The sequence below is a fragment of the Bos taurus genome, chromosome 5 (genome assembly GCF_002263795.3).
Source record: "Bos taurus isolate L1 Dominette 01449 registration number 42190680 breed Hereford chromosome 5, ARS-UCD2.0, whole genome shotgun sequence".
Lineage (NCBI taxonomy): Eukaryota > Metazoa > Chordata > Mammalia > Artiodactyla > Bovidae > Bos > Bos taurus.
In genome coordinates this window covers 57,065,296-57,087,211 of record NC_037332.1, presented here as the reverse complement: position 1 = coordinate 57,087,211, position 21,916 = coordinate 57,065,296, and the positions used below count along the sequence as shown (strand labels likewise).

General features: G+C 53.1%; 2 protein-coding genes and 1 non-coding gene across 5 annotated transcripts; 2 read left to right on the top strand and 1 right to left on the bottom strand.

Moving 5' to 3' along the window:
• Positions 1-480: 480 nt before the first annotated feature.
• ANKRD52 (ankyrin repeat domain 52) lies at positions 481-12,325 on the bottom strand. Of its 3 annotated transcripts, XM_005206618.5 has the most exons (29): positions 12,191-12,325; positions 11,788-11,871; positions 11,255-11,333; positions 10,993-11,063; positions 9,761-9,961; positions 9,168-9,255; positions 8,910-9,052; positions 8,398-8,610; positions 8,068-8,146; positions 7,699-7,813; positions 7,508-7,590; positions 7,282-7,399; positions 6,985-7,053; positions 6,647-6,787; positions 6,486-6,566; positions 5,262-5,373; positions 4,985-5,056; positions 4,535-4,736; positions 4,200-4,287; positions 4,006-4,123; positions 3,066-3,285; positions 2,801-2,888; positions 2,609-2,692; positions 2,360-2,505; positions 2,060-2,142; positions 1,777-1,859; positions 1,486-1,577; positions 1,334-1,401; positions 990-1,079 (listed from the first exon to the last, which is right to left on the bottom strand). In XM_005206618.5, exons 1-28 carry the CDS (start codon positions 12,215-12,217, stop codon positions 1,343-1,345), a joined length of 3,039 nt encoding a protein of 1,012 aa, XP_005206675.1. In that variant the 5' UTR covers positions 12,218-12,325; the 3' UTR covers positions 990-1,079; positions 1,334-1,342. The 3 variants fall into 3 exon arrangements, with proteins under 3 accessions (NP_001179459.1, XP_010803487.1, XP_005206675.1); NM_001192530.1 differs by lacking the exon at positions 1,334-1,401 and having other exon boundaries at positions 481-1,079; positions 12,191-12,217; XM_010805185.3 differs by having other exon boundaries at positions 986-1,401.
• MIR2433 (microRNA mir-2433) lies at positions 11,530-11,606 on the top strand. Its single transcript, NR_030903.1, has one exon. It is a non-coding gene; the product is annotated as a microRNA mir-2433 (primary transcript).
• Positions 12,326-18,098: 5,773 nt separating the features above from the next.
• COQ10A (coenzyme Q10A) lies at positions 18,099-21,481 on the top strand. The gene is made up of 5 exons (NM_001076130.2): positions 18,099-18,395; positions 18,957-19,103; positions 19,885-20,077; positions 20,308-20,409; positions 20,681-21,481. Exons 1-5 carry the CDS (start codon positions 18,274-18,276, stop codon positions 20,846-20,848), a joined length of 732 nt encoding a protein of 243 aa, NP_001069598.1. The 5' UTR covers positions 18,099-18,273; the 3' UTR covers positions 20,849-21,481.
• Positions 21,482-21,916: the final 435 nt, after the last annotated feature.

Genomic DNA, 21,916 nt, shown 5'->3' with positions numbered 1-21,916 from the left:
CCAGAGAGGGAATGGCCACAGGCTCCACCCTCCCAAAAGAAGTTAAAAGAAAGAAGCGGGGTGGGGGGTGGGTGTTAAAGTGCGTGGTTAGGAGGCCAGGCCAGGAGGGGGCGGAAGGAGGGGAGGGGCAGGCTATGGGGGCAATGCCAGCCCTTGATTTGCATACGAGGAGCCGGGAGAGTGCAGGATTGGGGCCCAGGTACAGTAGTTGCTGCTTCAAGTGTTTTGCATTTGAACTTTAGGGGTGATGGGATACAGAAGTAGGGGAAAAGCTCCAGGCCCCAGTGCTAAATACCCTCCCCCCTCGTCCGCTAGCTGCCCCTGAAGGGGGAGGGGGACACCCCCAGAGTGCTCACACAGTACCAGAAATTAAGGCTTCTCACTGCTGCGGGGATGGAGGGGCCGGCCGAGCAGGGAGGCAGTGATGGGTATGGAAGAGGAGGCGGAGATCTGCCTGGCAGGGGCAGGGGGAAGGGAACTGGGGCGAGTCAGAAGGAAGAGTAAGGGGCAGCTGGCAGCAGAAGGGGAACTGAGAGAGCGGACAGAAGAGAGGGCGCCAGGCAGCAAGCAATCATTTTGGGACACTTGGCAGAAGGGGTTGCCCTGGGGGTACCAAGGGCCTGGGGTGCTCCCTGTTGGTCCCAGACCCCTGCCAGGCCAGGATGGTGTGGCAAAGGGGTGAGCAGCTGCTCCCCAGTGCTTTTTCCCCACTCCACCCCCCCCAACCCAGTCGTGTTCTCCTTTAAAGTGCCCTAAATGTATAGACTTTTTCTAAATAAATAGAATAAGATATCAAGCCACCGGCAGGGGGAGGGACACTGGAGGGGGCTACTCGGAGTAGCAGCCATCTAACCCAATGGCGCCATGCCGCTCCTGGCTGTAGGGACAGGAGGCCCCATGGGGCAGGGCACCGCAGCCACCCACCGTCTTGGCTGCCGCGATGCCGCAGTTCTTGAGCAGGCTGAAGCTGAAAGGACTGACAGCGTCCTTGGGTGGGAAAGGCTTCATGGTGGAAAGGATCAAGGCCAGACAGTCTGCCACATCTTTGTTGGGGGCGCAGGCCAATGCTGGGGTGTGACCTGCGGGGCAAAGGGGAAAACTGAGCCCAGAGTCCTGTATTCCCGGGCCCCCTCCACCCGCCCCGGGCCCTGAGTGCTCTTCTCTGTAGAGGGGAGTTGAGGCAGGCAAGCACCCCATAGGGTCACAATCGGGGGCTATAAGGGCCCCGGGAGGCTGACAGGCAGGCTGTCCAAGTGAGGGGCAAAGAGCAGAGCCTGGGGGACAGGAGGCTGAGGTGTGCGGGAGGTCGTCCTGAGGACCCTGCAGGCTCCACCTAGTTCCGTCAGACTCCCCTCAGAGACTCTAGCGTATCGGTGTTGGGTCCCTGCTCTGAAGAGTTCCCTTGGGAAAAAAATCCAGTTTATTAACCAGCCAGGTTAAGAAGTCACCTCCTGAAGAACGTCCCTGACCCCAGACCCCACCCACCTTCTTCATCCACAGCCAGCACGGTGGCCCCACGACTCAGCAGGGCCTGCACCACAGAGGCTAGGCCATTCCGGGCAGCAATGTGTAGTGGCCTTGGAAGAAAGGAAGAAAAGGGGAGTGTGAAGTCAAGGGGGTGGCAAGCTGCCCTTCCACCCTCAGCCAGAGCAGCCACACTGCCGGGCGAATACTGTGAGTTCCAGACAGCTGGAGCCCCTGGAATGGGCAGCAGCCTCCTTTCCACCTCCCCAGCCCCCACCCCTCAGCCAAGAGCCCCCTACCCCAGGCACTCACATCTGCAGCGCGCTGTTTGTAGCATTGATAAGGCCAAGGTCTTGGGTTTCTGCCAGGATCATGAGGGCACACTTCTCATGGCCCTGAGGGAGGGGGGCAGAGAGTGAGGGCTGGAGAAATGGAAGCCTGACCACAGGAGCTGAGGAGGGTGGCAGGGGTACACAAAGCTGTCCCACCAAGCAGACAGGACAATCCTGACTTCCCCTGAGCCCTCTCACCAGACCCAGGTCTTTCATCAGGCCCTGCCCCATACAGAGACCCCCACCAGCACCACAGACGGTACCTTGCTACAGGCCAAGTGGAGGGCAGTGTTCTTGTTCTCATCTAGCACAGTAAGGTCTGCCTTCCCTCGATACAGCAGAAATTCTACAAGGGAAGGGAGGCAGAGAGGGGTGATGCTCCCTTCCAGAGCTGGGCTAGTCTGGCTCTCCTTGCTCTTGTCTGCACATGTTTTGCATCCCCTCTGCAGAGAGTGAAACATCCAAAGACAAGCCTCCTGCCTCCTAACCCCCACCGGCAGGGTTGACTCATCTCATGAAAACCCAGGGGGAGTACCTCCCATCCACATGGGGCCCCTACACACCCACAGCTGCAGTCTGCCCGTTCTCAGCTGCTGTCATGAGCGCGGTGCGGCCAGTGTGGTCCGTGGCGTTCACCTCGGCTTGGTGCTGCAGCAGCATCCGGAGCCCAGAGACGTTGTCTGCGAAGGCAGCGGCGTGAAGAGGGGTCCTGTGGGGAGGAGTCAGGGCAGAGTGAACCGGGAGACCCTTTCTCCTGAGCAGAGAGGAAGCCAGGGGCAGCGGAGGCGTCTCCCAAGGCTCCTGCCACTCACCGTCCTTTGGCATCTCGGCTGTTCACAATCTTGGCACCCAGAGCTCCCAGCAGCATCTCTGTGGTGCTGTCCTGGTTATTAATACTGGAGGAAGAGGAAGGGTCAGCAGGAGGGGCATGGGGAAACAGACGGTCTGTCCTATGCCCACATCACAGACCCTTGGGTGGAGCTGGGGCTGAGGAAGGGACTTACACTGCACAGTGCAAAGGAGTGAAGGGGTTTCCTTCCAGATATGAAAACGGGCTGTGTTCAAGTAACAACTCCAGACAATCTTCGTGTCCTGAGGACGAGGAGGGAAGAGTGGTGATGGAGAGAAATAACACCACGACCCCTTTCATTGGTCTGTCCCATCTCTTGACACCCCATTCTACTTCCAGATCCAGAGCAACCCACGAGTCCTTGTCTGCCTCCCTCCACCCCCATCTCAGCTGTCCCCACAAAGGCCCCAGAGCCACACCAGTGTAGGAGGCCCAGTGCATGGGCGAGTATCCGCTGTAATCCACCCCGGTATCCAGGGGGTCTGTAGACAGGGCGGCCTGCAGCAGGGTCCGCAGCACTGCGGTGTGGCCACAGGCTGAGGCCAGGTGAATGGGCGTGCGGCCCTTGAAGTCTCGGCACAGCACAAATGCATCGTGGTCCAGCAGGGCAGCCAGGCAGTCCTCACAGCCGGTCACTGCCTGTGGGTGACGCGGGGGTGTCAGTCCTGAGGCTGACCCAGGAGTAAGAATCACTTCCCGGGCTCCAATCCTTGTCTTTGCAACCATGATTCTAAGTATTGTTTAGTTGCTAAGTCATGTCCCACTCTCTGTGACCCCATGGACTGCAGCATGCCAGGCTTCCCTGTCCTTCACTATCTCACTATCTTCAAACTCAGGTCCATTGGGTTAGTGACACCATCCAATCATCTCATCCTCTGTTGCCCCCTTCTCCTCCTGCCCTCAATCTTTCCCAGCATCAGGGTCTTTTCTAATAATTCTAAGTATTAAGGATCGGCATCTCCTTCCCTGACTCTATGCCATCAGACAAGCAGGATAGTGAGAGTTAACACTGGCCCTCTGCAGTGGGAGACTAAGGAGTCAAACAACCCCATGGGATGAGGAGGAGACAGCTTTAGGGCAGGTGATGGTGGAGAAGGATCGGGCAAGTGGCATCATTATCAAACAGGAGAGGGCCAGCTGGGGACCCTGGGCAGAGTCTGGGCGGTGAGCAGGTGACTACACAGGATCACAGAGCAGGGTAATCAGGAAGATGAACTGTGGGCATCAGATCTTCATCCTGGAACAAGCATGCTAAGGCCCACTAAGACTCCGGCCCACCTACTAGACAATCTGATATCCTACTGTGTGCTCCTGTGTCTGAGCCCTTCTGTGAGCAACCCCACCCTGAAGCCCACTCACCCCGCGGTGGAGGGCGGTGCGGCCCCGGAGGTCAGCAGCGTCAGCCGTGGATCCTTTCTCTAGCAGCAGATGTACGCAGTCCACGTGGCCATTCATGATGGCCAGCATCAGCGGGGTTCTACCGAGGGGGCAGGGAAAGGGTGAGGGCCTGGCAGGGCTGGGAACCCTGCACCCCACCCCCAGCCCACACTCACTGTCCATAGGCATCCATGACATCCGTGATGTCAGCGCGTTCCCCACTGTCGATCAGCAAGTGCAGGGAATCAGTGTGGCCAGAGGCAGCTAGGTGAAGAGGGGGCCTTCAGTGTCAGGCATGGTCGGGGAAGAAGACCAGGTGGAGGGTGGAGGTCATGGGAGGACACGGGGTAGGGAGAAGTCTTGGGGGAGAGTCAGCACTTGAGGTTTGCATCCTCCTTGCCCTACCCTATCTCAACCCCAGTCCCTTCAGGGTTCTGGAGGGAGCTGGGGACCAGTCCCAGAGGAGGCCTGGGGTGGCAAGGGGAGGAAGCAGCCCACAGGGCACCCTTACCAGCAGCATGCAGGGGTGTCCACTTGCGTTTGCGCTCCTTGATGAGGGCAGAGGCGCCGTGGGTCGTTAGCACCTCCACACACTCAGTAGAGCCTCGCTCAGTGGCCAGGAAGAGCGCGGTCCGGCCCTTGTGGTCCCTCACGTCCAGGTTCACCAGCGTCTCAGCCAGTGTCTTCAGGGCTTCACAGTGACCGTTGTAGGCCTGGAGGGGTGTGGGAAATCCATGGATAAAGCTCCAGACATGGCCCCACTCTGCTCTTGGGGCCCACGGGGAGACTCTGGGCAGCAGGCCTCCCCGTGAGCTCCTTGGGCCCCTCTCAGACCACTGCCTGCTTGCCACATCCCCACGAGAAGGCAGAAGCAAGGACGGATTCACACGTGCTGGTACCTGTGAGCCGGCCTGGGGCGGGTGGGGACAGGGAAGGCAAGAGGAAAAGACCTGGGACTCACAGCTAAGTGCAAAGGGCTGACTGGAATGGTGCTCTCTACATCCTCCAGGCAGTTAAAGGACATTTCTAAGAGCTGCAATGGACAGAACAGGAGGTGCTGAGGTTCTGGTATTCCCAAGACATCACCCTTGACTCCACCCACAGCAATCCCCGAAGTCCCTGGATCTAGAGACCACACTGGATTCAACCACCCCTTGGCCTGAGAATCCAGACACAGAAGCAGACTGCGTGCTGGGCCCTGCCCTGCTCCCATTCCCCAAACCAGGTCCCACACGTACCAGTTCGAGGTTCTGTCTATTGCCATAGGCGGCTGCATAGTGCACAGCTGTGTAGCCCTGCCTGTCCCGCAGGGAGGGGTCTGCACCGTTATCCAGTAAGAATTCCAAACAGCTGTGGGACAGGAGCAGATGGTGAGGAAGGGACAGGCCTAGCCAGGGAGGGTACAGTTTGGGAGGAGCAGAGGATAGGGCAAAGGAGCCCCTCCAGGCTGAGGTGGCCCACGCTCACCCCTCACTCTTAGGAGGCTAACTCCGGCCCGTTTGACCCAGACCCACCACCTCCAGGTCTGCCCTGAACCACTCTAGCTCCTCGACCCTTTGAATGTGCTCCTAGAGACCCTGGAGCACAACCACAGTTACCAATCTGCTGATTGAAACACTCTTCCCCACCTCCAGGCACACTGACCCTGCCTTCTCCTCCTAGCCCATTGGGAAAAGGCCTGCTTGTCTCACACTCACTCCCAGCACCCTCTTCTGTGGGAGGCCCTCCCCAGCCTTCCCAACAGGTGCCTCCTTCCCTGGCACCACTCTCACAGATCAGTAGCAACTCTACTAGTAGTAATAGTAATACTGCATTTAACATTTACAACGTGTCAAACACCGTTTTGTGTAGTAAGTGTGTGGTAAATCACTTAATCCTCACAATGATCCTTTGAGGTAGATACTGTTCTTATCCCAACTGTGTCTGAGGAAACTGAGGCCCAGAGATTAAGTTACTTGCCAGAAGTCACACAGTTACAAGTTAGGCCTCCCAGATTTTAAATATCTTTTTGTTGTTGTTGTTAGATAAATAAACCCTTTAAAACAGTCATAAAGAAAAATTACAAGGATAATAGAGTTCCCATATATTAGTCACCCAATTTCCTCTATTATTAACATCTTACACTAGAAGGTGTAATCTTGGGGTATTACCCCAAGAATAAGAATCTCGGGGTAATTCATCTTTTATCCTTACCACCTACAACAGTACTTGGTGTACCTATTAAGTAAATACTCATTTAATGCTTGAGGAATAAATGAATTTGTGTTTAGCTTTTCTGATCCTCTCAAGAAGACCATCCATTTCTTGAAGGAAGTATCTCTCCCACTTCTGCCTGTACCCATGGTGCTTGGTCCAGGATTAAACTCAGGGTGTAAGGCAGCAGAAGACAGTGGTGGAGAATAACAGGACGGGAATCTGCCCTGCTGGGGAGGTGCAGCCCAGGGGTCTTCTCTGCTACTCACAAGAAGGCCTCCTTTCTGCGGGACTCCTTCAGGGGCTCATCCTCTTCAGCATCATGGCTGGAAGGTGAGTGGGGCTCTGCCCTGGTAGAGGAGAGTGAGGAAGTCTGGTAGGGTGCTCGGGGAGGAGAGTGGGGCTGAGAAGAACCAAGAGGGCGCCTCACCTCCTGTAGGTGTCGGAGGCGGCAGCATAGTGGAGGGGAGAGCAGCCTTTACAGTCAGCCTCGTTGACGCCGGCCCCGGCAGTCACCAGCGTGACGGCGCACTGGTAGCTGCCGTTGGCGGCTGCATAGTGCAGTGGGGTCCTGGGGAGAAGCAGAGGAGGGTGGAGAAAAGAATCAGGGGCAGGTCCAAATGCAACCAGAGGTGCAGCCATAAGCTGCTTTGTAATGTTCTCCTCCCTCAGTCTCCAACTCCCCACCCTGCCTCCATCACTTCCTCCATCACTTGTCTCTGATTGGGCACCCTCTCTGTATATATACACTCCTGCACAATAACACACCTTCCAAATTTGTCTCTCCTCCTCAAGTCAGCTCCACTGCTCAACAGCAAGTTAAGACATTCAACATTCCTGAAAGGAAGGAGGGTACGGGTTAATGAGAGAAAGCGCTTCAAGGAGAAGCCACAGGCTTCTCCCCAGGGAGAGGCTGAAGGGGGACAGAACTGGACAGCCCTTTCTGCTGCCACTGTTCTCACCGCGAGAGGTGGGGAGCTCTGGGCAGGAGAGAAGGAAGGGTCCAGACTGCTGCCCAGACTCCTTCGCTAGGCCTGGGGGAGAAAGAGGGGGATGAGAACTCACCCTCCGGAAGCAGCAGCATGAAGACAGGTACGGCCAAGGTTGTCAGGTGTGTTGATGTCGAACCCAGCTGAAAGCACGTGCTCGTTGCTGAGTGAGGATACGATGCTGTACAGCTGACCTGAGGGGCCAGAACAGCCGCAGGTCCCACCTGAGGGCATGGGCCAGAGCAGGACATGGCCCCTGCTCTCCTGCCCTCCTTCCCACACCCAAACCAGTCAGCTCATACCTGAGGAAAGAAGCTTACGACAACAGTCAGAGAATCCAAAGAGAACAGCTAAGTGCAGGGGAAACATGTCGTGGATGCCGCGCCTGAGAGAAGGGGAGGGACTCAGTCCTCAGTGGGGACCAGCTGCAGCCCCACCACCAGCCTGGGGTCTGAGGCAGCCTAGGAGTGGGGCCGGGGGTCTCTGCACTCACCGGGCGGTATCCGCGCCGTTGGTCATGAGGGTGCTAATGAGCAGCTCGTGTCCGTAGCGAGCGGCCACATGCAGTGGCGTGTTCCCAAATTTGTCGGCGCAATCAATCTCGCTGCCTGAAAGGGGGCAGCGCATGCACACACTGAACTAACCCTTAGGCTTCAGGCCACTCCCACTAATTAGTGAGCCACCATCTGAGGGGGGCTGGGCAGGTGGAGCAGGGCCATTTCCACAAGCGCCTTGCTCCAGAGTGCCAGATGCCTGTCCTGACTGAAGATGGGGTGGGAGGTAAAAGGAAGAAGAGGGGTCTCTAGAGATGAGTTCTCTGAGGAAGGAGAAGAAGAGGTCACAAAGCCTCCCAAGTCCATACCGTTCTGGATGAGGATCTGGGAGCGGGTGAAACGGCCGTGAATGGCAGCCATGTGCAGAGGACTCTTCCCTTCTTTGCTCTGTGGAAACACAGCATTTTTTCCCCTAGTGCGAAGCATGGAGCATGCCCTAGTCCCCTTTCGAAAGGACACATCTTTGAAGATAGGCCGACCATAGGGACATCTTCTCAACCCACTTTCTCCTGGGAAGGTCTGGTCAATTCAGGACACAAGCAGATGACTCCCCAGAGAATTATCCAGAGGGGCAGATACAGTCAGCACCCCGAGCCAGGGTCCTCTCCCCCTAGTCCCCGACTCTTCCCTTCAGGCACCTGGTAGTTGACATCCGCCCCGTTATTGACCAGCAGCTCCAAACACAGCGCGCCATTGGTGGAGACTGCAGCCACGTGCAGCGGCGTGAAGCCCTTGTCGTTCGGCTGGTTGACATTGGCTCCTGCATTCACCAGCTCGATAGCCACAGCATCCTGGCCCAGGTAGCAGGCGATGTGCAAAGCTGTGTTTCCAAAAGCGTTGGGCTCATCAATCTGGATTTCCAGGGGTGAGGGTCAGGGGATAAGGGAGGTATCAGTTTAAACAAAGTGGAAGCCGGCACAGAGCCTAAAGAGTCCCAGAAATCCAACAATGGCCTCAGACTCCTAAGGTTCCCAACCCAGAGACTGAAGGCACTTCTGCTTAAGACAAGCATTATTCAGATCCTCTCACCACATCCCCCCAACTCCCCAAACCACAACAGGAACCCCAGCACCCTCCCATCTCCCGAAGAGATTCTGAACTCCAGCCCCCTGGCCTCACCCCGAATCCCCGCCATGCTCTGCACCCTGACCTCAGCCCCCATCCGGAGCAGGTACTTCACCACTTCAATCTGGCCACTGGCAGCAGCTGTATGGAGCAGCCCATAGCCCTTGCGGTCCTTGCAGCCGAGGTCTGCGCCCCGTGCCACCAGCAGTTTCAGGACCTCCAAATGCCCTGGGAAGGGAGTGCATGCTCTCAAGGACATGGAGGGTGAGTACCTCCAAAGGCTGCAACCCTACATCCCTGCCCGAGGAACCCCAAATCCTGCTCATCCCGATTCTCCTCTCACCTAGAAAAGCTGCCCAGTGCAGAGGCTGCCGCTCCTTTTTGTCACAAACATTCAAGCTGGCTCCCTTATTGAGGAGCAGGTTCACCGTCTGTAGCAGGACAGCAAAGACACCTATTCAGAGCCAGCTTCCTGTCTTCAGTGTACCTAAGAGCACCTGAAAAGGCTGAGGCAGCCCAATGTTTCTGTTCTTGGGCAGAACAGAGAACTAGGGGGAATGGAGAAAGCAGACACTAAGGAGAACCCAGATAGAAGTGGAAATCTGAGGTAAACTCAAGAGAGTCTCTTCAGGTGATCTGGTGGTTTTTGAATTCATTCGAAGTCTTCTAAATGTGCTGAAGGACATGGACTCTCCCTTCAGAAAAAGGCACGCAGGCAAACATTTTCCATGCAGCTTCAGAGGTTTTATCACCCTCTTGAGGTCCAAGTCAAGAATTCCCCTCTAACCCAACCATTCATTTGATGCTTGAGCCCAGGTATTTATATAATCATCTGGGCTGCTGTTCCCCAGGCCTAATGGCCTGGAAGCAGGGGAAGGGGAGCGGGAAGGGAAGGAAAAAGGCAGGAAGCTGGGCATGGCCTGCAGTGGTCCTCACCTCCAGATGCCCGCTATGCACTGCATGGTGCAGGGCACTGCGCCCGCTCCTGTCAGCCACGTTGAGGCTACTCAGTAGGGGTGCCAGAGCCTCAGCACACTTGGTGGCCCGGTTGGCAGCAGCCACGTGCAATGGTGTCTGCCACAGCTTGTCCCGGGCATTCACATCTGCTGAATGTGCCAGCAGCAGTCCCAGCACCTTCTGTGGAGGGGTGGAGGATAAAAGAGAAGACAGAGGGGGAGCAGGAGGTAAACCAATAGGAGATGGAGGGGAGAACTGGTCAGCACAGAACACATGTTCCCCTCTCCCCACTACCCCAGCACAGAGTTACTCTCATTTTTCCAACACAGTGAGCTTTTCAATACCCACTTTCCATCTTCTGGATTTTCTTCGAGCTTAAAATCTTCCCTAACTTGCTGAGGAAAACACAGAACTCTTCCTCAAGTCAACTGGTATCGTTTCCCAACCCATACCCTGAAAATCTTCACCCACACATACAGCCACTACCGAGCAGATCCCCACACAGAGGCTCCTGACCTCCCACCACTTTTAGGAAAGATAAATGCTCCCACTACATTAATGCCCTGAATACCCCCTTCTATCCTTCCATAGACATCAAAATCATCTCCATTACCTAGGTAAGCAGATACTGGCTCCTCTAGGAGAGGAGCTAAAATGCCCCTCCTGTTCACCACCCACCCCATTCCCATTCCCTAGTAGCTGGAGCCAGGGGGAGTGACTGCCAAGCCAAGAGGAAGGTCATCTTTTCCCGCTCTTCAGGGTTGAGGGGCCCAACTGATGAGGTATGTTTGATCCTTGCACTGTCAACTTCCAGGCTACCTAAGGGCTAGGGATGTCACAAACCACTCCCTCCCAACCCCCGCCCCTCAAGCACAAGGAAAGAAATCTTAGTGCCCAGAGGGGGGCCAGACTCCAAGGTGGCCCCCCTGGGAGGGATGAGTCACTCAGGCCTGGCAGCAGGGCCCCCTGCAGTCTGCCAGCCCAGTGTTAAGCTCTCCCCTGACGTCACATCAGCTGGCAACACTCAGCCCCCACCCCGCCTTACCAGCCAGTTCCAGGGGTAGGAGGGAGGGGCCAAGGTCTGGTCTCCTCCCAACCTGGGGGTAGACTATAACCTGTGGGGCAGCGGACTAAGGCTCTCCAACCCTTGTCATCCTCCTTTAACCAACTCATCCCCTTCGGAAGGGAGAAAGGAGCGGGGAGGCCAGTACCTCATTTCGGGAGGCAGCAGCACGATGAAGAGGGGTCAGCCACAGTGTGTCCTTAGCGTTGACATTAGCACCTGTGGGACGCAATACATTCTTTTGGTGGGAGTTGGAGAGCAGGTGGGGAAGAAAAGCCAGAATCAGGCCAGGAAATCTAGATGGAGACAGAACCTCGCCTGGACCCAGCTGGACCATCCTTGGATACAACAAATAGGCTCCTCCCTCGGTCCCTCCCTGGGCACCACACCTTCCAGCTCCCCACTTTCACCTGACATCAGTAGCAACTGGAGGATGGGGACATCGCCTACGTAGGCAGCAGCATGCAGTGGGGTTCGCCTCTCTTGGTCCTGGTAAGGCAGAGAAGAGGAGCGGCTATGGGGGTGAACTACCCAGGACCCCAAGTCTTAATGCTCCAGGCCTTTCCCCACAACCTCTTCGCACAGGTTCTGTGGCCTCTTAAACCCCAATCCTAGGTCAAAGCCAGGACCTAGGAGGGTGGAGTCAGGGGGTCGGGGCCACCGGCAGCGAAGCAACCTCCTTCTTCCAGGAGGGGTGGGGGCGCTGCAGACACGGATGGTTCAGAAGAGAACACCGTTTCTGGGCATCCTCAGCCCTACTGGTCTGTGCTCCAAGCCTGCCCTGCTCTTCATCCCCAATGTACAGCAGTCGCCCATCCCAGGGTGGAAAGAGCTGCGGCCTCCCCCGAGCCGAACAGACACGGAGCCGCCCCACGCGTGGGGAGGGGTCCTGAACGCCAGGGCCCAGATTACCGGTTCGCCATCCTCCCTGATCTCAACTCACCAGCACATTGATGTTCTCCTTCTGCGAGAGGAGAGAACGCACTTCCTCCACATCTCGGCTAAAGATGGCCTGGACCAGGGGCGGCTGCAGGGAGAACCGGCGTTCAGGGAGCGGGCCGGAGCGGAACCGGGGAGGGGGGCGGGGGACACCGGGTTTGAGATGGGGGGGGGGGGGGGGCGACGCCGGAGGGGCTTCGCTCTGGGGTCCTGGCTGCAGGGGGCTTCCACGGTGTCTCCGCCGGTCGCCAGGCCCCCAAGGACACCGGCTCGGTTGAGGGGAGCGTGGCGTGGGGCGGGGCGGGAGCCCCGGGCTCGGGCCCAGCCTAGGCCGCACATCCCCGGGCTCGCGTGGCGGCGGTGTCGGGCCCTGGAAGGGGGAAGCGAGCAAGGGCAGGAGGGCTGACCTGGTCCGTGATGCTGAGGATCCCCATGGCCCGGCCCGGGCTCCGTCCGCATCGAGCTCCCGGCGGCGGCGGCGGCGGCTCCACCGGGGACACGGGGCGGCCCAGGCGGCGGCTGCGGCGGCGGCTGCGGGGAGAGCGCAGCCCCGCCTACCGGGGGGCGGGCGAGCGGGAGCCCGCAGCGCTCCCTGGCGGCCGTCGGGGGCCCGGCCTCAGGGCGCTTGCCGCGCAGGCTGCCCCAGGCCGCGGCGCCCTCCGCCCTTCTCCAGCGGTCCCAGCGCCCTGGGCACCCCCCATCTCGCGCCCTGGTTCCCCAGCTCCTCAGGCCGGCCGCGCCGGGCTCTTAGCTCCACTCTGAAGCTCACGGGGGATGCTCCACAAAATCCTAGCGGCAATTCGAGCCTCGGCCCTCCTGCGTTGCCTTCCAAACTGAGGACCAAATGGCGGGCCAGATCTCACTCAGCCCACAATGCCTCCTCTGAGCGAACGCCTCCAGTCCGCGATCACACAACTCAACATTCCCCACTGACTTGGGGAAGCAGGGCGTGGAGATCTGGGGGTTATATATGGCAATAGTCCCAGAGGCAGGGAAGGCGCGTATCTCCGCTGGCGGTGACAAGAGTTGGGTAGAAAGGAAAGAGCACAAGTGCCCAAACTGCAGAGGAGGGGGAAAAAAAAACCACCCTCAATTTAGCTGCAGAAAAACCCCACAGAGAGGATAAGATAGCTAGCTGGCAACTGAAGGACTCCAAGCCCAACAGAAGGGGGCTTTTCCATTGCCTACTCTATTGCTAGGTTAAGGTGGTAGGGTGGCTACATTTTAAAAGACTCATCAGTTTCTCCCCAAAAAAAGGGTCGAGGTACTTCTCCACTGGAGAGACCAGGCTAATCAGGCAAGATCTAGATGGAGGTTGACTTACCAAAAAGGCAAAAAGAGAGAAGAAAAGTAGATATTGAAGAATTTATATACAATTTATAAAACATGATTCAGTGTCCTGTGCAGAGCTCAGCAACTCAATATATGCAATCTGAGGAACACACTTAGAAAAAAGAAGCATAGCACGTTGCCCACCCTGTCAAGACAGAGGCATAAAAGCCCTCCTTTGCCTTCCGACAATCTATGACCCTCATCATTTTCATTATCTTGATCCCTTGAAAAATACACAAGTGCCAGTGGTTTTTCTTGGAGAGAAAAACTGGGGAACAGGGAATAAGGAGTGAGAGAGAAATTTACCTATCAGTATATACCTTTAATTTTAAAAAATTTTTACCATTTTGAAAACAAAATTCACAGTTTTACTGAAAACTTACCTCTTCCAGGAAGTCTTCCCTGGTTAACAGTTTCTTTTAGTTTTGACAGGTCTCCTTAACACTTCTATACTTAGTTTACACTGTCACAATCAGGTTGTTGTTTCAGGCGGGGTTTTTTTTTTCCACTTGTAAAAATTGAGATATAGTTGATGCACAATATTATATGTTGCAGATGTACAACACAGTGATTCACATTTTTAAGGTTATACTTCATTTATAGTTATTATAAAATACTGGCTATATTCTCTATATTGCAGTCACAATCAAGTTTAAATTGCACATCTTTATTGTTTTATTTCACCTTACATCTTTGACATACAGGAATCCAGTGTTTCAGAAGGGATTTTAAGCTCCTTCTTAGCCAGAGTCTTCCAACATTGGACTGTATATTGGTTTTCTTTTCTATGAAAAAAGGATGTTCAAGGAGAGAAGTAATAGGAACAGACACTTAATGCTTGATGATGATGAAGATGAGGCTGAAGAAGTAGAAACTGAAGGTAGCTTGGAATCTGATGGATAGGGGTGTTGGGACATGTTGATTTATCTATTAGCTTTGACAGACCTTCCAGGAAGGGCTAAGCTATGGCCCAGAGGATGGGGAGGAGGGGACTACATGGCCTCCATTGCCCAAAATAGCTTTTGGTAACCTGAGGAATTGGAGTCAGAGGTTGAACTGGGGTCACGTGCCTGGTTCTGGCTCCTGAGTGGAAGTGAACAAGGGAGTTTACGCCAGCCAGGTCCTCTGGGCAGCTGGAAGGAGGAGGAAGGGCTAGAAGAGTTATTTTTAATATTATTCAGAGCACAGAAAGAGGATTTCCCAATAGGGAAAAAAGGATATGATGTAGGTAACACAGTTACTTCCAGGGCTCAAGGAGATGCAAGGCGTGGGGATAAGGAGGCCGGAAGTGGTCCTAAAGTCCTCTTACACAAACTGTCCTTCTGGAGTACACTGATGCTACTACTGCTGCTAAGTCGCTTCAGTAGTGTCTGACTCTGTGCGACCCCATAGACGGCAGCCCACCAGGCTCCGCTGTCCCTGGGATTCTCCGGGCAAAGAACACTGGAGTGGGTTGCCATTTCCTTATCCAATGAATGAAAGTGAAGTTGCTCAGTCCTGTCCGACTCTTAGCCTGCAGACTGCAGCCTACCAAGCTCCTCCATCCATGGGATTTTCCAGGCAAGAGTACTGGAGTGGGGTACCATTGCCTTCTCCCTCTGGAGTACACTACTGTATTCATATTTGGATAACTAAGCAGATGCCTGCCTGTCTTTAAGCCTCAATTTTCATTCTAACAAACGTTTGCTGAGGCTTCACCATTGAATTCAGCCCTGTACTAACTGGTTTGGAGGTAGAAACTTAGAAGTAATGGTTTCAGGATTTCCCTGGTGGGCAGTGGTTGGGACTCCATGCTTTTACTACCAAGGGCGAGAACTAAGATCCCACAAGCCTTGAGGTGCTGCCAAAAAACAGAAAAATATATGTAATAGTAGGGTTTTTTTTTTTTTAAGTAACAGTGTCTATTTTTGTGTTTATAAGTTAGAAAAACATATACATGAACATGAAACAATTAGAGAATATAGAATTCAATCTACTTTATGTGGCATTATGTGTTCACAATAATGTTGAGAGATGGATTCAGTCAAGAGGGTCTTCCTGGAGGAAGTGTGTTTTGTCAGTACTTGAAGGAAGTTATTGATGTAGAATGACAGGGAAATGGAAGGAAACTGGTTGTTTCAAGTACAAGGGATGAACTAGGAAGAGTTTAAATGGCAATAATTACCTAATCTAATTAGTAGGGGGGACAGCAAGCAAATTGGCTTGGCAGGCCTGTTATACCTCCTTGGGGATTCTGTAGCAGTTAACTCGGTTAAGGCATAGTGTTAATGAGGTCACAGTTTACTTATGTATCCCAGTTAATTTGTCTTTTATCTGACCAGATCCTTACCCGCCACTCTACACAGCTGTCTCACATGTGTAAGCCCTTAGTCAGAGGGGGTGGACAAGAGAGTTGGGTTGGAAAGAGTAAGTAAATTTGTTCCTCAAGATCACATACCCTTTTGAGAATGGCTCCCCATGACCATCTTCAAACTGGAAGAACATATTGTGTCTTGTTGGCAGGGAGGGTTCTGAGGGGGAAAGAAGAAATGTTAAAAAAGAAAAAGAAATGAGATCATTCCACAATTGGGACTTCATGTGTATATAATACAAAGTAAGGATTGAAATGCCTTCCTTGAAAAATGGCAAATGTAAGCCACAGTTCAAGGGAGGACCCCACTTCATGAAATCCAGACAAAATGGCCCAAACTTTAAAAAATCAATCCATATCCACCGAAATCTCCCAAATAAATGCCAATCTCAAACCGTGGGGAAAGTTGGAAGGTTTGTATCTGTTTTCAGGGCCTTGTTTCTGGACAAGCTGTCTCTCTTCCCTTCCAGTTACAGCAAGTCCCCTACATAAAAATGAGTTCCGTTTTGAGAGCATGTTTGTAAGTCCAACTTGTTTGTAAATCCAACAAAGTTAGTCTAGGTACTCAACTAACACAACCAGCTATATAGTACTGTATGGAAACAGGTTTATAATACTTTTCACACAAATAAAACAAAAAACAAACAAAAAATAAAAGATTTTTAATCTTACAGTAAAATATCTTGAAAAGTAAAGTAGTACAATACAACAGCTGGCATACCAGGGCTGGCATCATCGAGTGAACAAGCAAGAAGAGTTACTGACTGGAGGAGGCAGAGGAGGTGAGAGATGGTAGAGCTGAATGGTCATCAGCAACTGGAGATGAGGGCAAGCTGCAATTTCACTCCTGCCTGACATTGGTGGTACAAGTTCTGGTTCCTTGCTGAAGTCAATTCTATCTACCTTCAGGAAAAAATGATCCAGTGATGACCAGGTAGTAGCTCGTTTTTTTTTTTTTTTCTCATCATACATGACTCAGTAGCACTGGACTGCATTCTGAATGGCTGCTGCAACCTTCGTGTACCATTCTACATTCAGGTCCTGCACCTCAAAACTAACAGTGCCTCCTCAGATAAAGAAAATCCCCTTGCTGCTTCCTGCATTGTGAATCTCTGGTTCTTCAGTTACTCCTTCCCCTTGTCACTCCATTCTCTCAATTATTTTCACTTTTGTTTCCATCGCAATCCCTTGGTGCTTCTTAGCAGTACCAGCTACATCACCACCACTTTCGCAGTTGGTTATGGACATCCTGGGCTTGAAATAAAGATACTCTACTGTTGTCCTCTTTGCAGTACTGTCGAGTACACAAAAGCACAACCACTTATAGAGGATGCATGCACATGACCGCGTACACCAGACACACGAACTACCTGATGTTATTGGAAGTGTGCACGCACATCTGCATCTTTGAAAGTTCACAACCTGAAGGTTTGTATGTAGTGGACTCACTGCAGATCCTAAGGGCAACACCATCATTAATCATTTCATTCTTCCACCCTCAACCCCAGGACCGTATGGTGTGTGCTCAGTCGCTCAGTCATGTCCGACTCTTTGTGACCCCATGTATTGTAGCCCACCAGGCTCCTCTGTCCATGGAATTTTCCAAGCAAGAATACTGGAGTGGGTTGCCATTTTCCTCCTCCAGGCGATCTGCCCAGCCCAGGGATCAAACCCATGTCTCTTCCGTCTCCTGCAATGGCAGGTGGATTCTTTACCACTGCACCATCTGGGAAGCACCAACCACACCACACTACTCAGATAAAGATTTCCTGAATGTGGAGAACATGACTAAAGATTTATGCTCTCAAGACTAAAGCAGAGAGGGGGGTTGCACTGTAATAGTGTAAACATCTTTTTTTTTTTTTTTTTAGTGTAAACATCTTTAAGTGCAATAGCAGATACCACTGTTCTTAAAGTGTCCTTCCTTTACTCCACTGTGGGAGAATTGCAAGGGCTCTTGTACCCACCTAGATCTAGTCTCTAATTGTTGATTTCTCTCTCTTTTTCATCTGTTCTCCCCACTTTTATCGACACTTTTTCTACCCTTGTAGTATGACTGAAAGCAGTGTAGTGACATTTCCTGGCCCATGAGGTCTCACTTCTATCAAATGCACACTTTTCCAGGCAAAGATGGTTCTCTATCTACCATAAAAATAAGTCTGGTTCTTCTCACTTCCACTGCTTTCTATAATTATTAAGAGAAAATGATGCAAAGTCTTAGCCCAGATCTTGGAACATTAATTTTCTGTCTCAAAGCACTGCACTATGCGCTATGCTGGCTCTAAAGATGAATGGAACTTCTAACTATAAACAAGGCAAAATATAGTACAGGCTCTAAGAGACGTGCAGAAGACCGAGGGTATCTGCTGTTGATACGGCCACTAAGCCACCTCTGTGCTTATGTATCAGGCCCGTGATCAGACCCCGCAAGTAGTTTGCCTGTTGACCTCGCCCCACCGGGCCATGTCTGCAGCTTCTCAAATACCCACTCCAGCGCCCTCGCCCTTTCTCGCCAGAGGTGTGAAACTACATCTCCCGACAGGCCGCGTGGTCCCCTTCCTTCCCCCCTCTCCCGGTCCCGAGCCATGGCAACGGCGTGACGTGAGGGTACTGGGAGCTGCGGGAGCGGCTTCAGTTCTAAGCTATCCAGCCGCCCGGGCGGGAGCTGGGCGAGAACAGCCATCGCCCCGCGCCGCCCCTGCCCTCGCCGGCCCTGAATCCGCCCGACTGCTAACCCTCCGCTCTCCCTCTGGAGTGAGGAGGGCGCGGCCGCTATCAGAGCAGAGAGGGCAAGGGAGGGTCGCGCGCATGGCCTCAGCGGGCGCGCGGCGACTCCCTGCCGGGACGCGCGCCGCGGCCCGGGGCTGCTGCGGCCTCTCCTTGCGCCCGGCTCCGCCCCCGGGCCCTCCGCGACCGCTGGGACCAATGAGGTGAGAGGGAGGTGCGGGCGTCCGCGCTGGAGCTGAGGGGGTCACCCAGGACCCCGAAGTTCCGCGGTGGAGAGTTGCAACTCTGGCTGCAAGCGCGGTGGGAGGGCGGCGGTGGTCATACCCTGGGGTATAATGTGTTGCTTTGGGGAAATGCTTTTGCAAATTATTGGCGAGGCAGTCCCCGAGGTGAGTGCCCAACCACATCTTGCCGGTCGCGGGTGCCTTGGCATCCGCCGGCTTGCGAGGCCCCGGGGGCTGTGAGGCATCCCGAGAGTCCTTGCTTTCAGCAGTAGCGTAGCCTCCAGTCAAAGGCAACTGGAGCTTCGCACGCACCCCTCTTTTTCCCATCTCCTCCCTCGGCACTGTCCTCAGCCGCCCTCGACCTTTCGCACTCGTGACTGCCTGGCCGGGGAGCCTGGCGGGCTGCAGCAGGTGCTAGGGGAAAAGCTTGTTTGGACGACCTTCCTTCTGGGATGCGCCCCTCTTCTTCTGCACCTGAGAATGATTGAGGACCACAAGGAAAGAATCTTGACACTGTCTCTCCTTTCCTTTTGGCCTTAGATTTCCGATCTCCTGCAGCTTCTTCTTGCCCCGGGCTCCCCAGGTCTTGGCGACTGAGTCTGGCTTACCTCCCAGCCGTTCCTTCATGGGCTTTGCTGCCCCCTTCACCAACAAGCGAAAGGCTTACTCTGAGCGTCGGATCATGGGGTGAGCATGCTCTCCTGTCCGGTATCCCTCCACATTCCTTTTCCCGACAAACAAAACACCATGTCCAGGGTAGAATGTAAGAGTAGCCATAGTGGGCAAGATTCATCCCTGGCCATCCCACTGTCCCCAGTGGTATTACTGATCCTTTACCCTCCTTTGGCAGCCTCCCAACCTCAGTCCCCCTCTTCTTGGTTGCTGTGCAGGTACATTGTGAAACGTGACTAGAGTTGGACAATAACATAAGACAATAGGGTATTATTTCTTTACTGACCTGACTTTAGGTATTCTGAGCAAATATGAGTTAACACTTATTGAACACTTAACTACTGCTAGCAGTTAGGCTGTTTAGGTGTTTTATCACAGATTTTCCCATTTGATCCTCTAAACAAACTTATGAATCAGTTACTACTATTATGATTTGCAGAGAAGATAAATGGAGACAATAATTTTCCTAGGGCCGCTTTGTCAAAAAGTTACAGAGCTAGGATCTGCGTCCCTGTGTGAATCACCAGTCATCCCAGTTCTCCAGACATGACCCTTTTAAGGATCAAAATAGATAGTAAATGCAAAAACACTCTCTAAATGGCAAGACTTGAGATGCATTAACATCATGGAAATCTGGACATTTGCTTTTGCAAAATCATTCATGGGGGCTTATTTGGGATCTCTAGTTCCTGAAGGTACATGATTGGTGGGCAAAGGTATGAGGGGAGGGTGCCTACGGCAAGGAGGAACCTGAGCCAACTGGCATCTTCTTGGCCTCTGTGACTCCTTCCCCTAGGTACTCAATGCAGGAGATGTACGAGGTGGTAGCCAATGTCCAGGAGTATCGTGAGTTTGTGCCCTGGTGTAAGAAGTCTTTGGTGGTATCCAGCCGCAAAGGTCACTTGAAGGCCCAGTTGGAGGTTGGCTTTCCACCTGTTGTGGAACGTTACACTTCTGCTGTTTCCATGGTCAAACCTCATATGGTCAAGGTGAGGCCTGGTTGGGAGTGATTGATCAGGATCTTTTTTTCTGTGTTCTGTGGCATTTTTACATTTAAGGGCTATTTTGGCTTTCCTTATGATTTTTCTATCTCCATGTGTCAGATATTTCCAATATTTGAAGGAAAGGAAAATGGCTTTCAATTCCTTCGTACAGCTTCCTACATCTGATGTAGGTCTCATTCCATTGTAATATTCTTTAACTACCTGTCTTGTTCTAGGCTGTTTGCACTGATGGCAAGCTCTTCAACCACTTAGAGACCATTTGGCGATTCAGCCCTGGAATTCCTGCCTATCCTCGAACTTGCACTGTGGACTTTTCGGTGAGTCAGGAGGCTACATAGGGCTACAACTGGGTTGTAGGGGCTGAGCCGAGGTACTATGACAGTTACTTCCCAAGTCAATTACACTCTCCACAGGGGTCAGCTTGTATCACACTTGTACTTTGTACTCAGTCCTAGGGCTTTTGAGGAGATCTAAGGAATAGGAGTTGGGGGGAGGAAAAGGCACTGAATAGTAAGTACCCTTGCATTTGGTCAGGGACTATCCAACATGGTTTTGAAGAGTTTCTGACTGTCTCTTACCCATTCCCAGATTTCCTTTGAATTTCGCTCTCTGCTGCACTCCCAGCTGGCCACCATCTTTTTTGATGAGGTTGTCAAAAAGAATGTCGCTGCCTTCGAGCGCCGGGCAGCAACCAAGTTTGGTCCAGAAACAGCCGTCCCCCGTGAACTGATGTTTCATGAGGTGCACCAGGCTTGAGGCAAAGGATTATTCCCTAGCCTCGCTTCTCCCCCCACTCCTCACCCAATTTTCTTATTTATTTGGCTCCTGTTCCAATCTGAGAGAAGAGTCCATGTTCGTATTACTGTTCTCCCTCTGAAATCCCCCAAAATTGGGCTCTGAGCTGGCTAGAAATGCTGGGGGAAAGAAAAGGCAAGGAGGCATGGAAAGGAGATATGCTCAGGAAAGGGTCAGGGTTATCCTGAGAGCACCATATGCCTGAAGCCTGCCACCTTCTCACACTGAATTATAGTCGGGGCTGTGCGGTCATCTCTGAGCTCTTGTCAAGGTGCCTTAGTGTCTGACCAGGGGAAGAAAGCTTTTCTTAGGACTGAAGAAATTGAACTCTTTGTTCTGACACAGAGCTACTGGGTGGTCAATAACCTTGCCTACCTGAAATGCCTCAGGAGATGCCTGAGATCTGGCCCCAGCTTGAAATCCCTATGACCTTACTTCCATGCTGCCTGGCTAGTGGAGAGCAAGGGACTTTCTCAGCCATCAGTGCCACAGGGGCAAGGAGCAAAAGAGCACTGAACAGTTGTACTCCTGGGCTGTCTTCTACTTGGCCTGAGTTTTTATAAAATTTCAATAAATTAATTGTGACAGTGTGAATCTGGCTTTTTCATATTGCTTCTTGGGGGAATAATGTAGATATAGCAGAGCAGAAGAAAGTTATGGCTTCCTTTCCTAGGGGAGCAAAGGTGCAAGAAGGGCTCTTGGACATAGCGTCCCTGCTAACTATAGTAGCACATTCTACAAGCCAGGACCTAGTACCCACTCCCTTGCCTATTTATAGACTTTTTCAGAAGGTCAGTTGCAGCAGGAGTCTCAGGACAGAGTAATCTGGTCTCAGACCTCCCATATAACTGATGCCCTCCAGACCACCTCTTATTCTGGGGGATCTGTAAGGGAGGCAGCAAAGAAGGATCGGCATTCCACAAAGCTCCAGAGCCCTCTGGAGGGTCAGATCTGGAGTCAGCTGTCCTACCCTAACTGCCCTTGGTATAGTTTCCTTTCACCCACTGGGCTGGACCAGCTTCCTTGGAT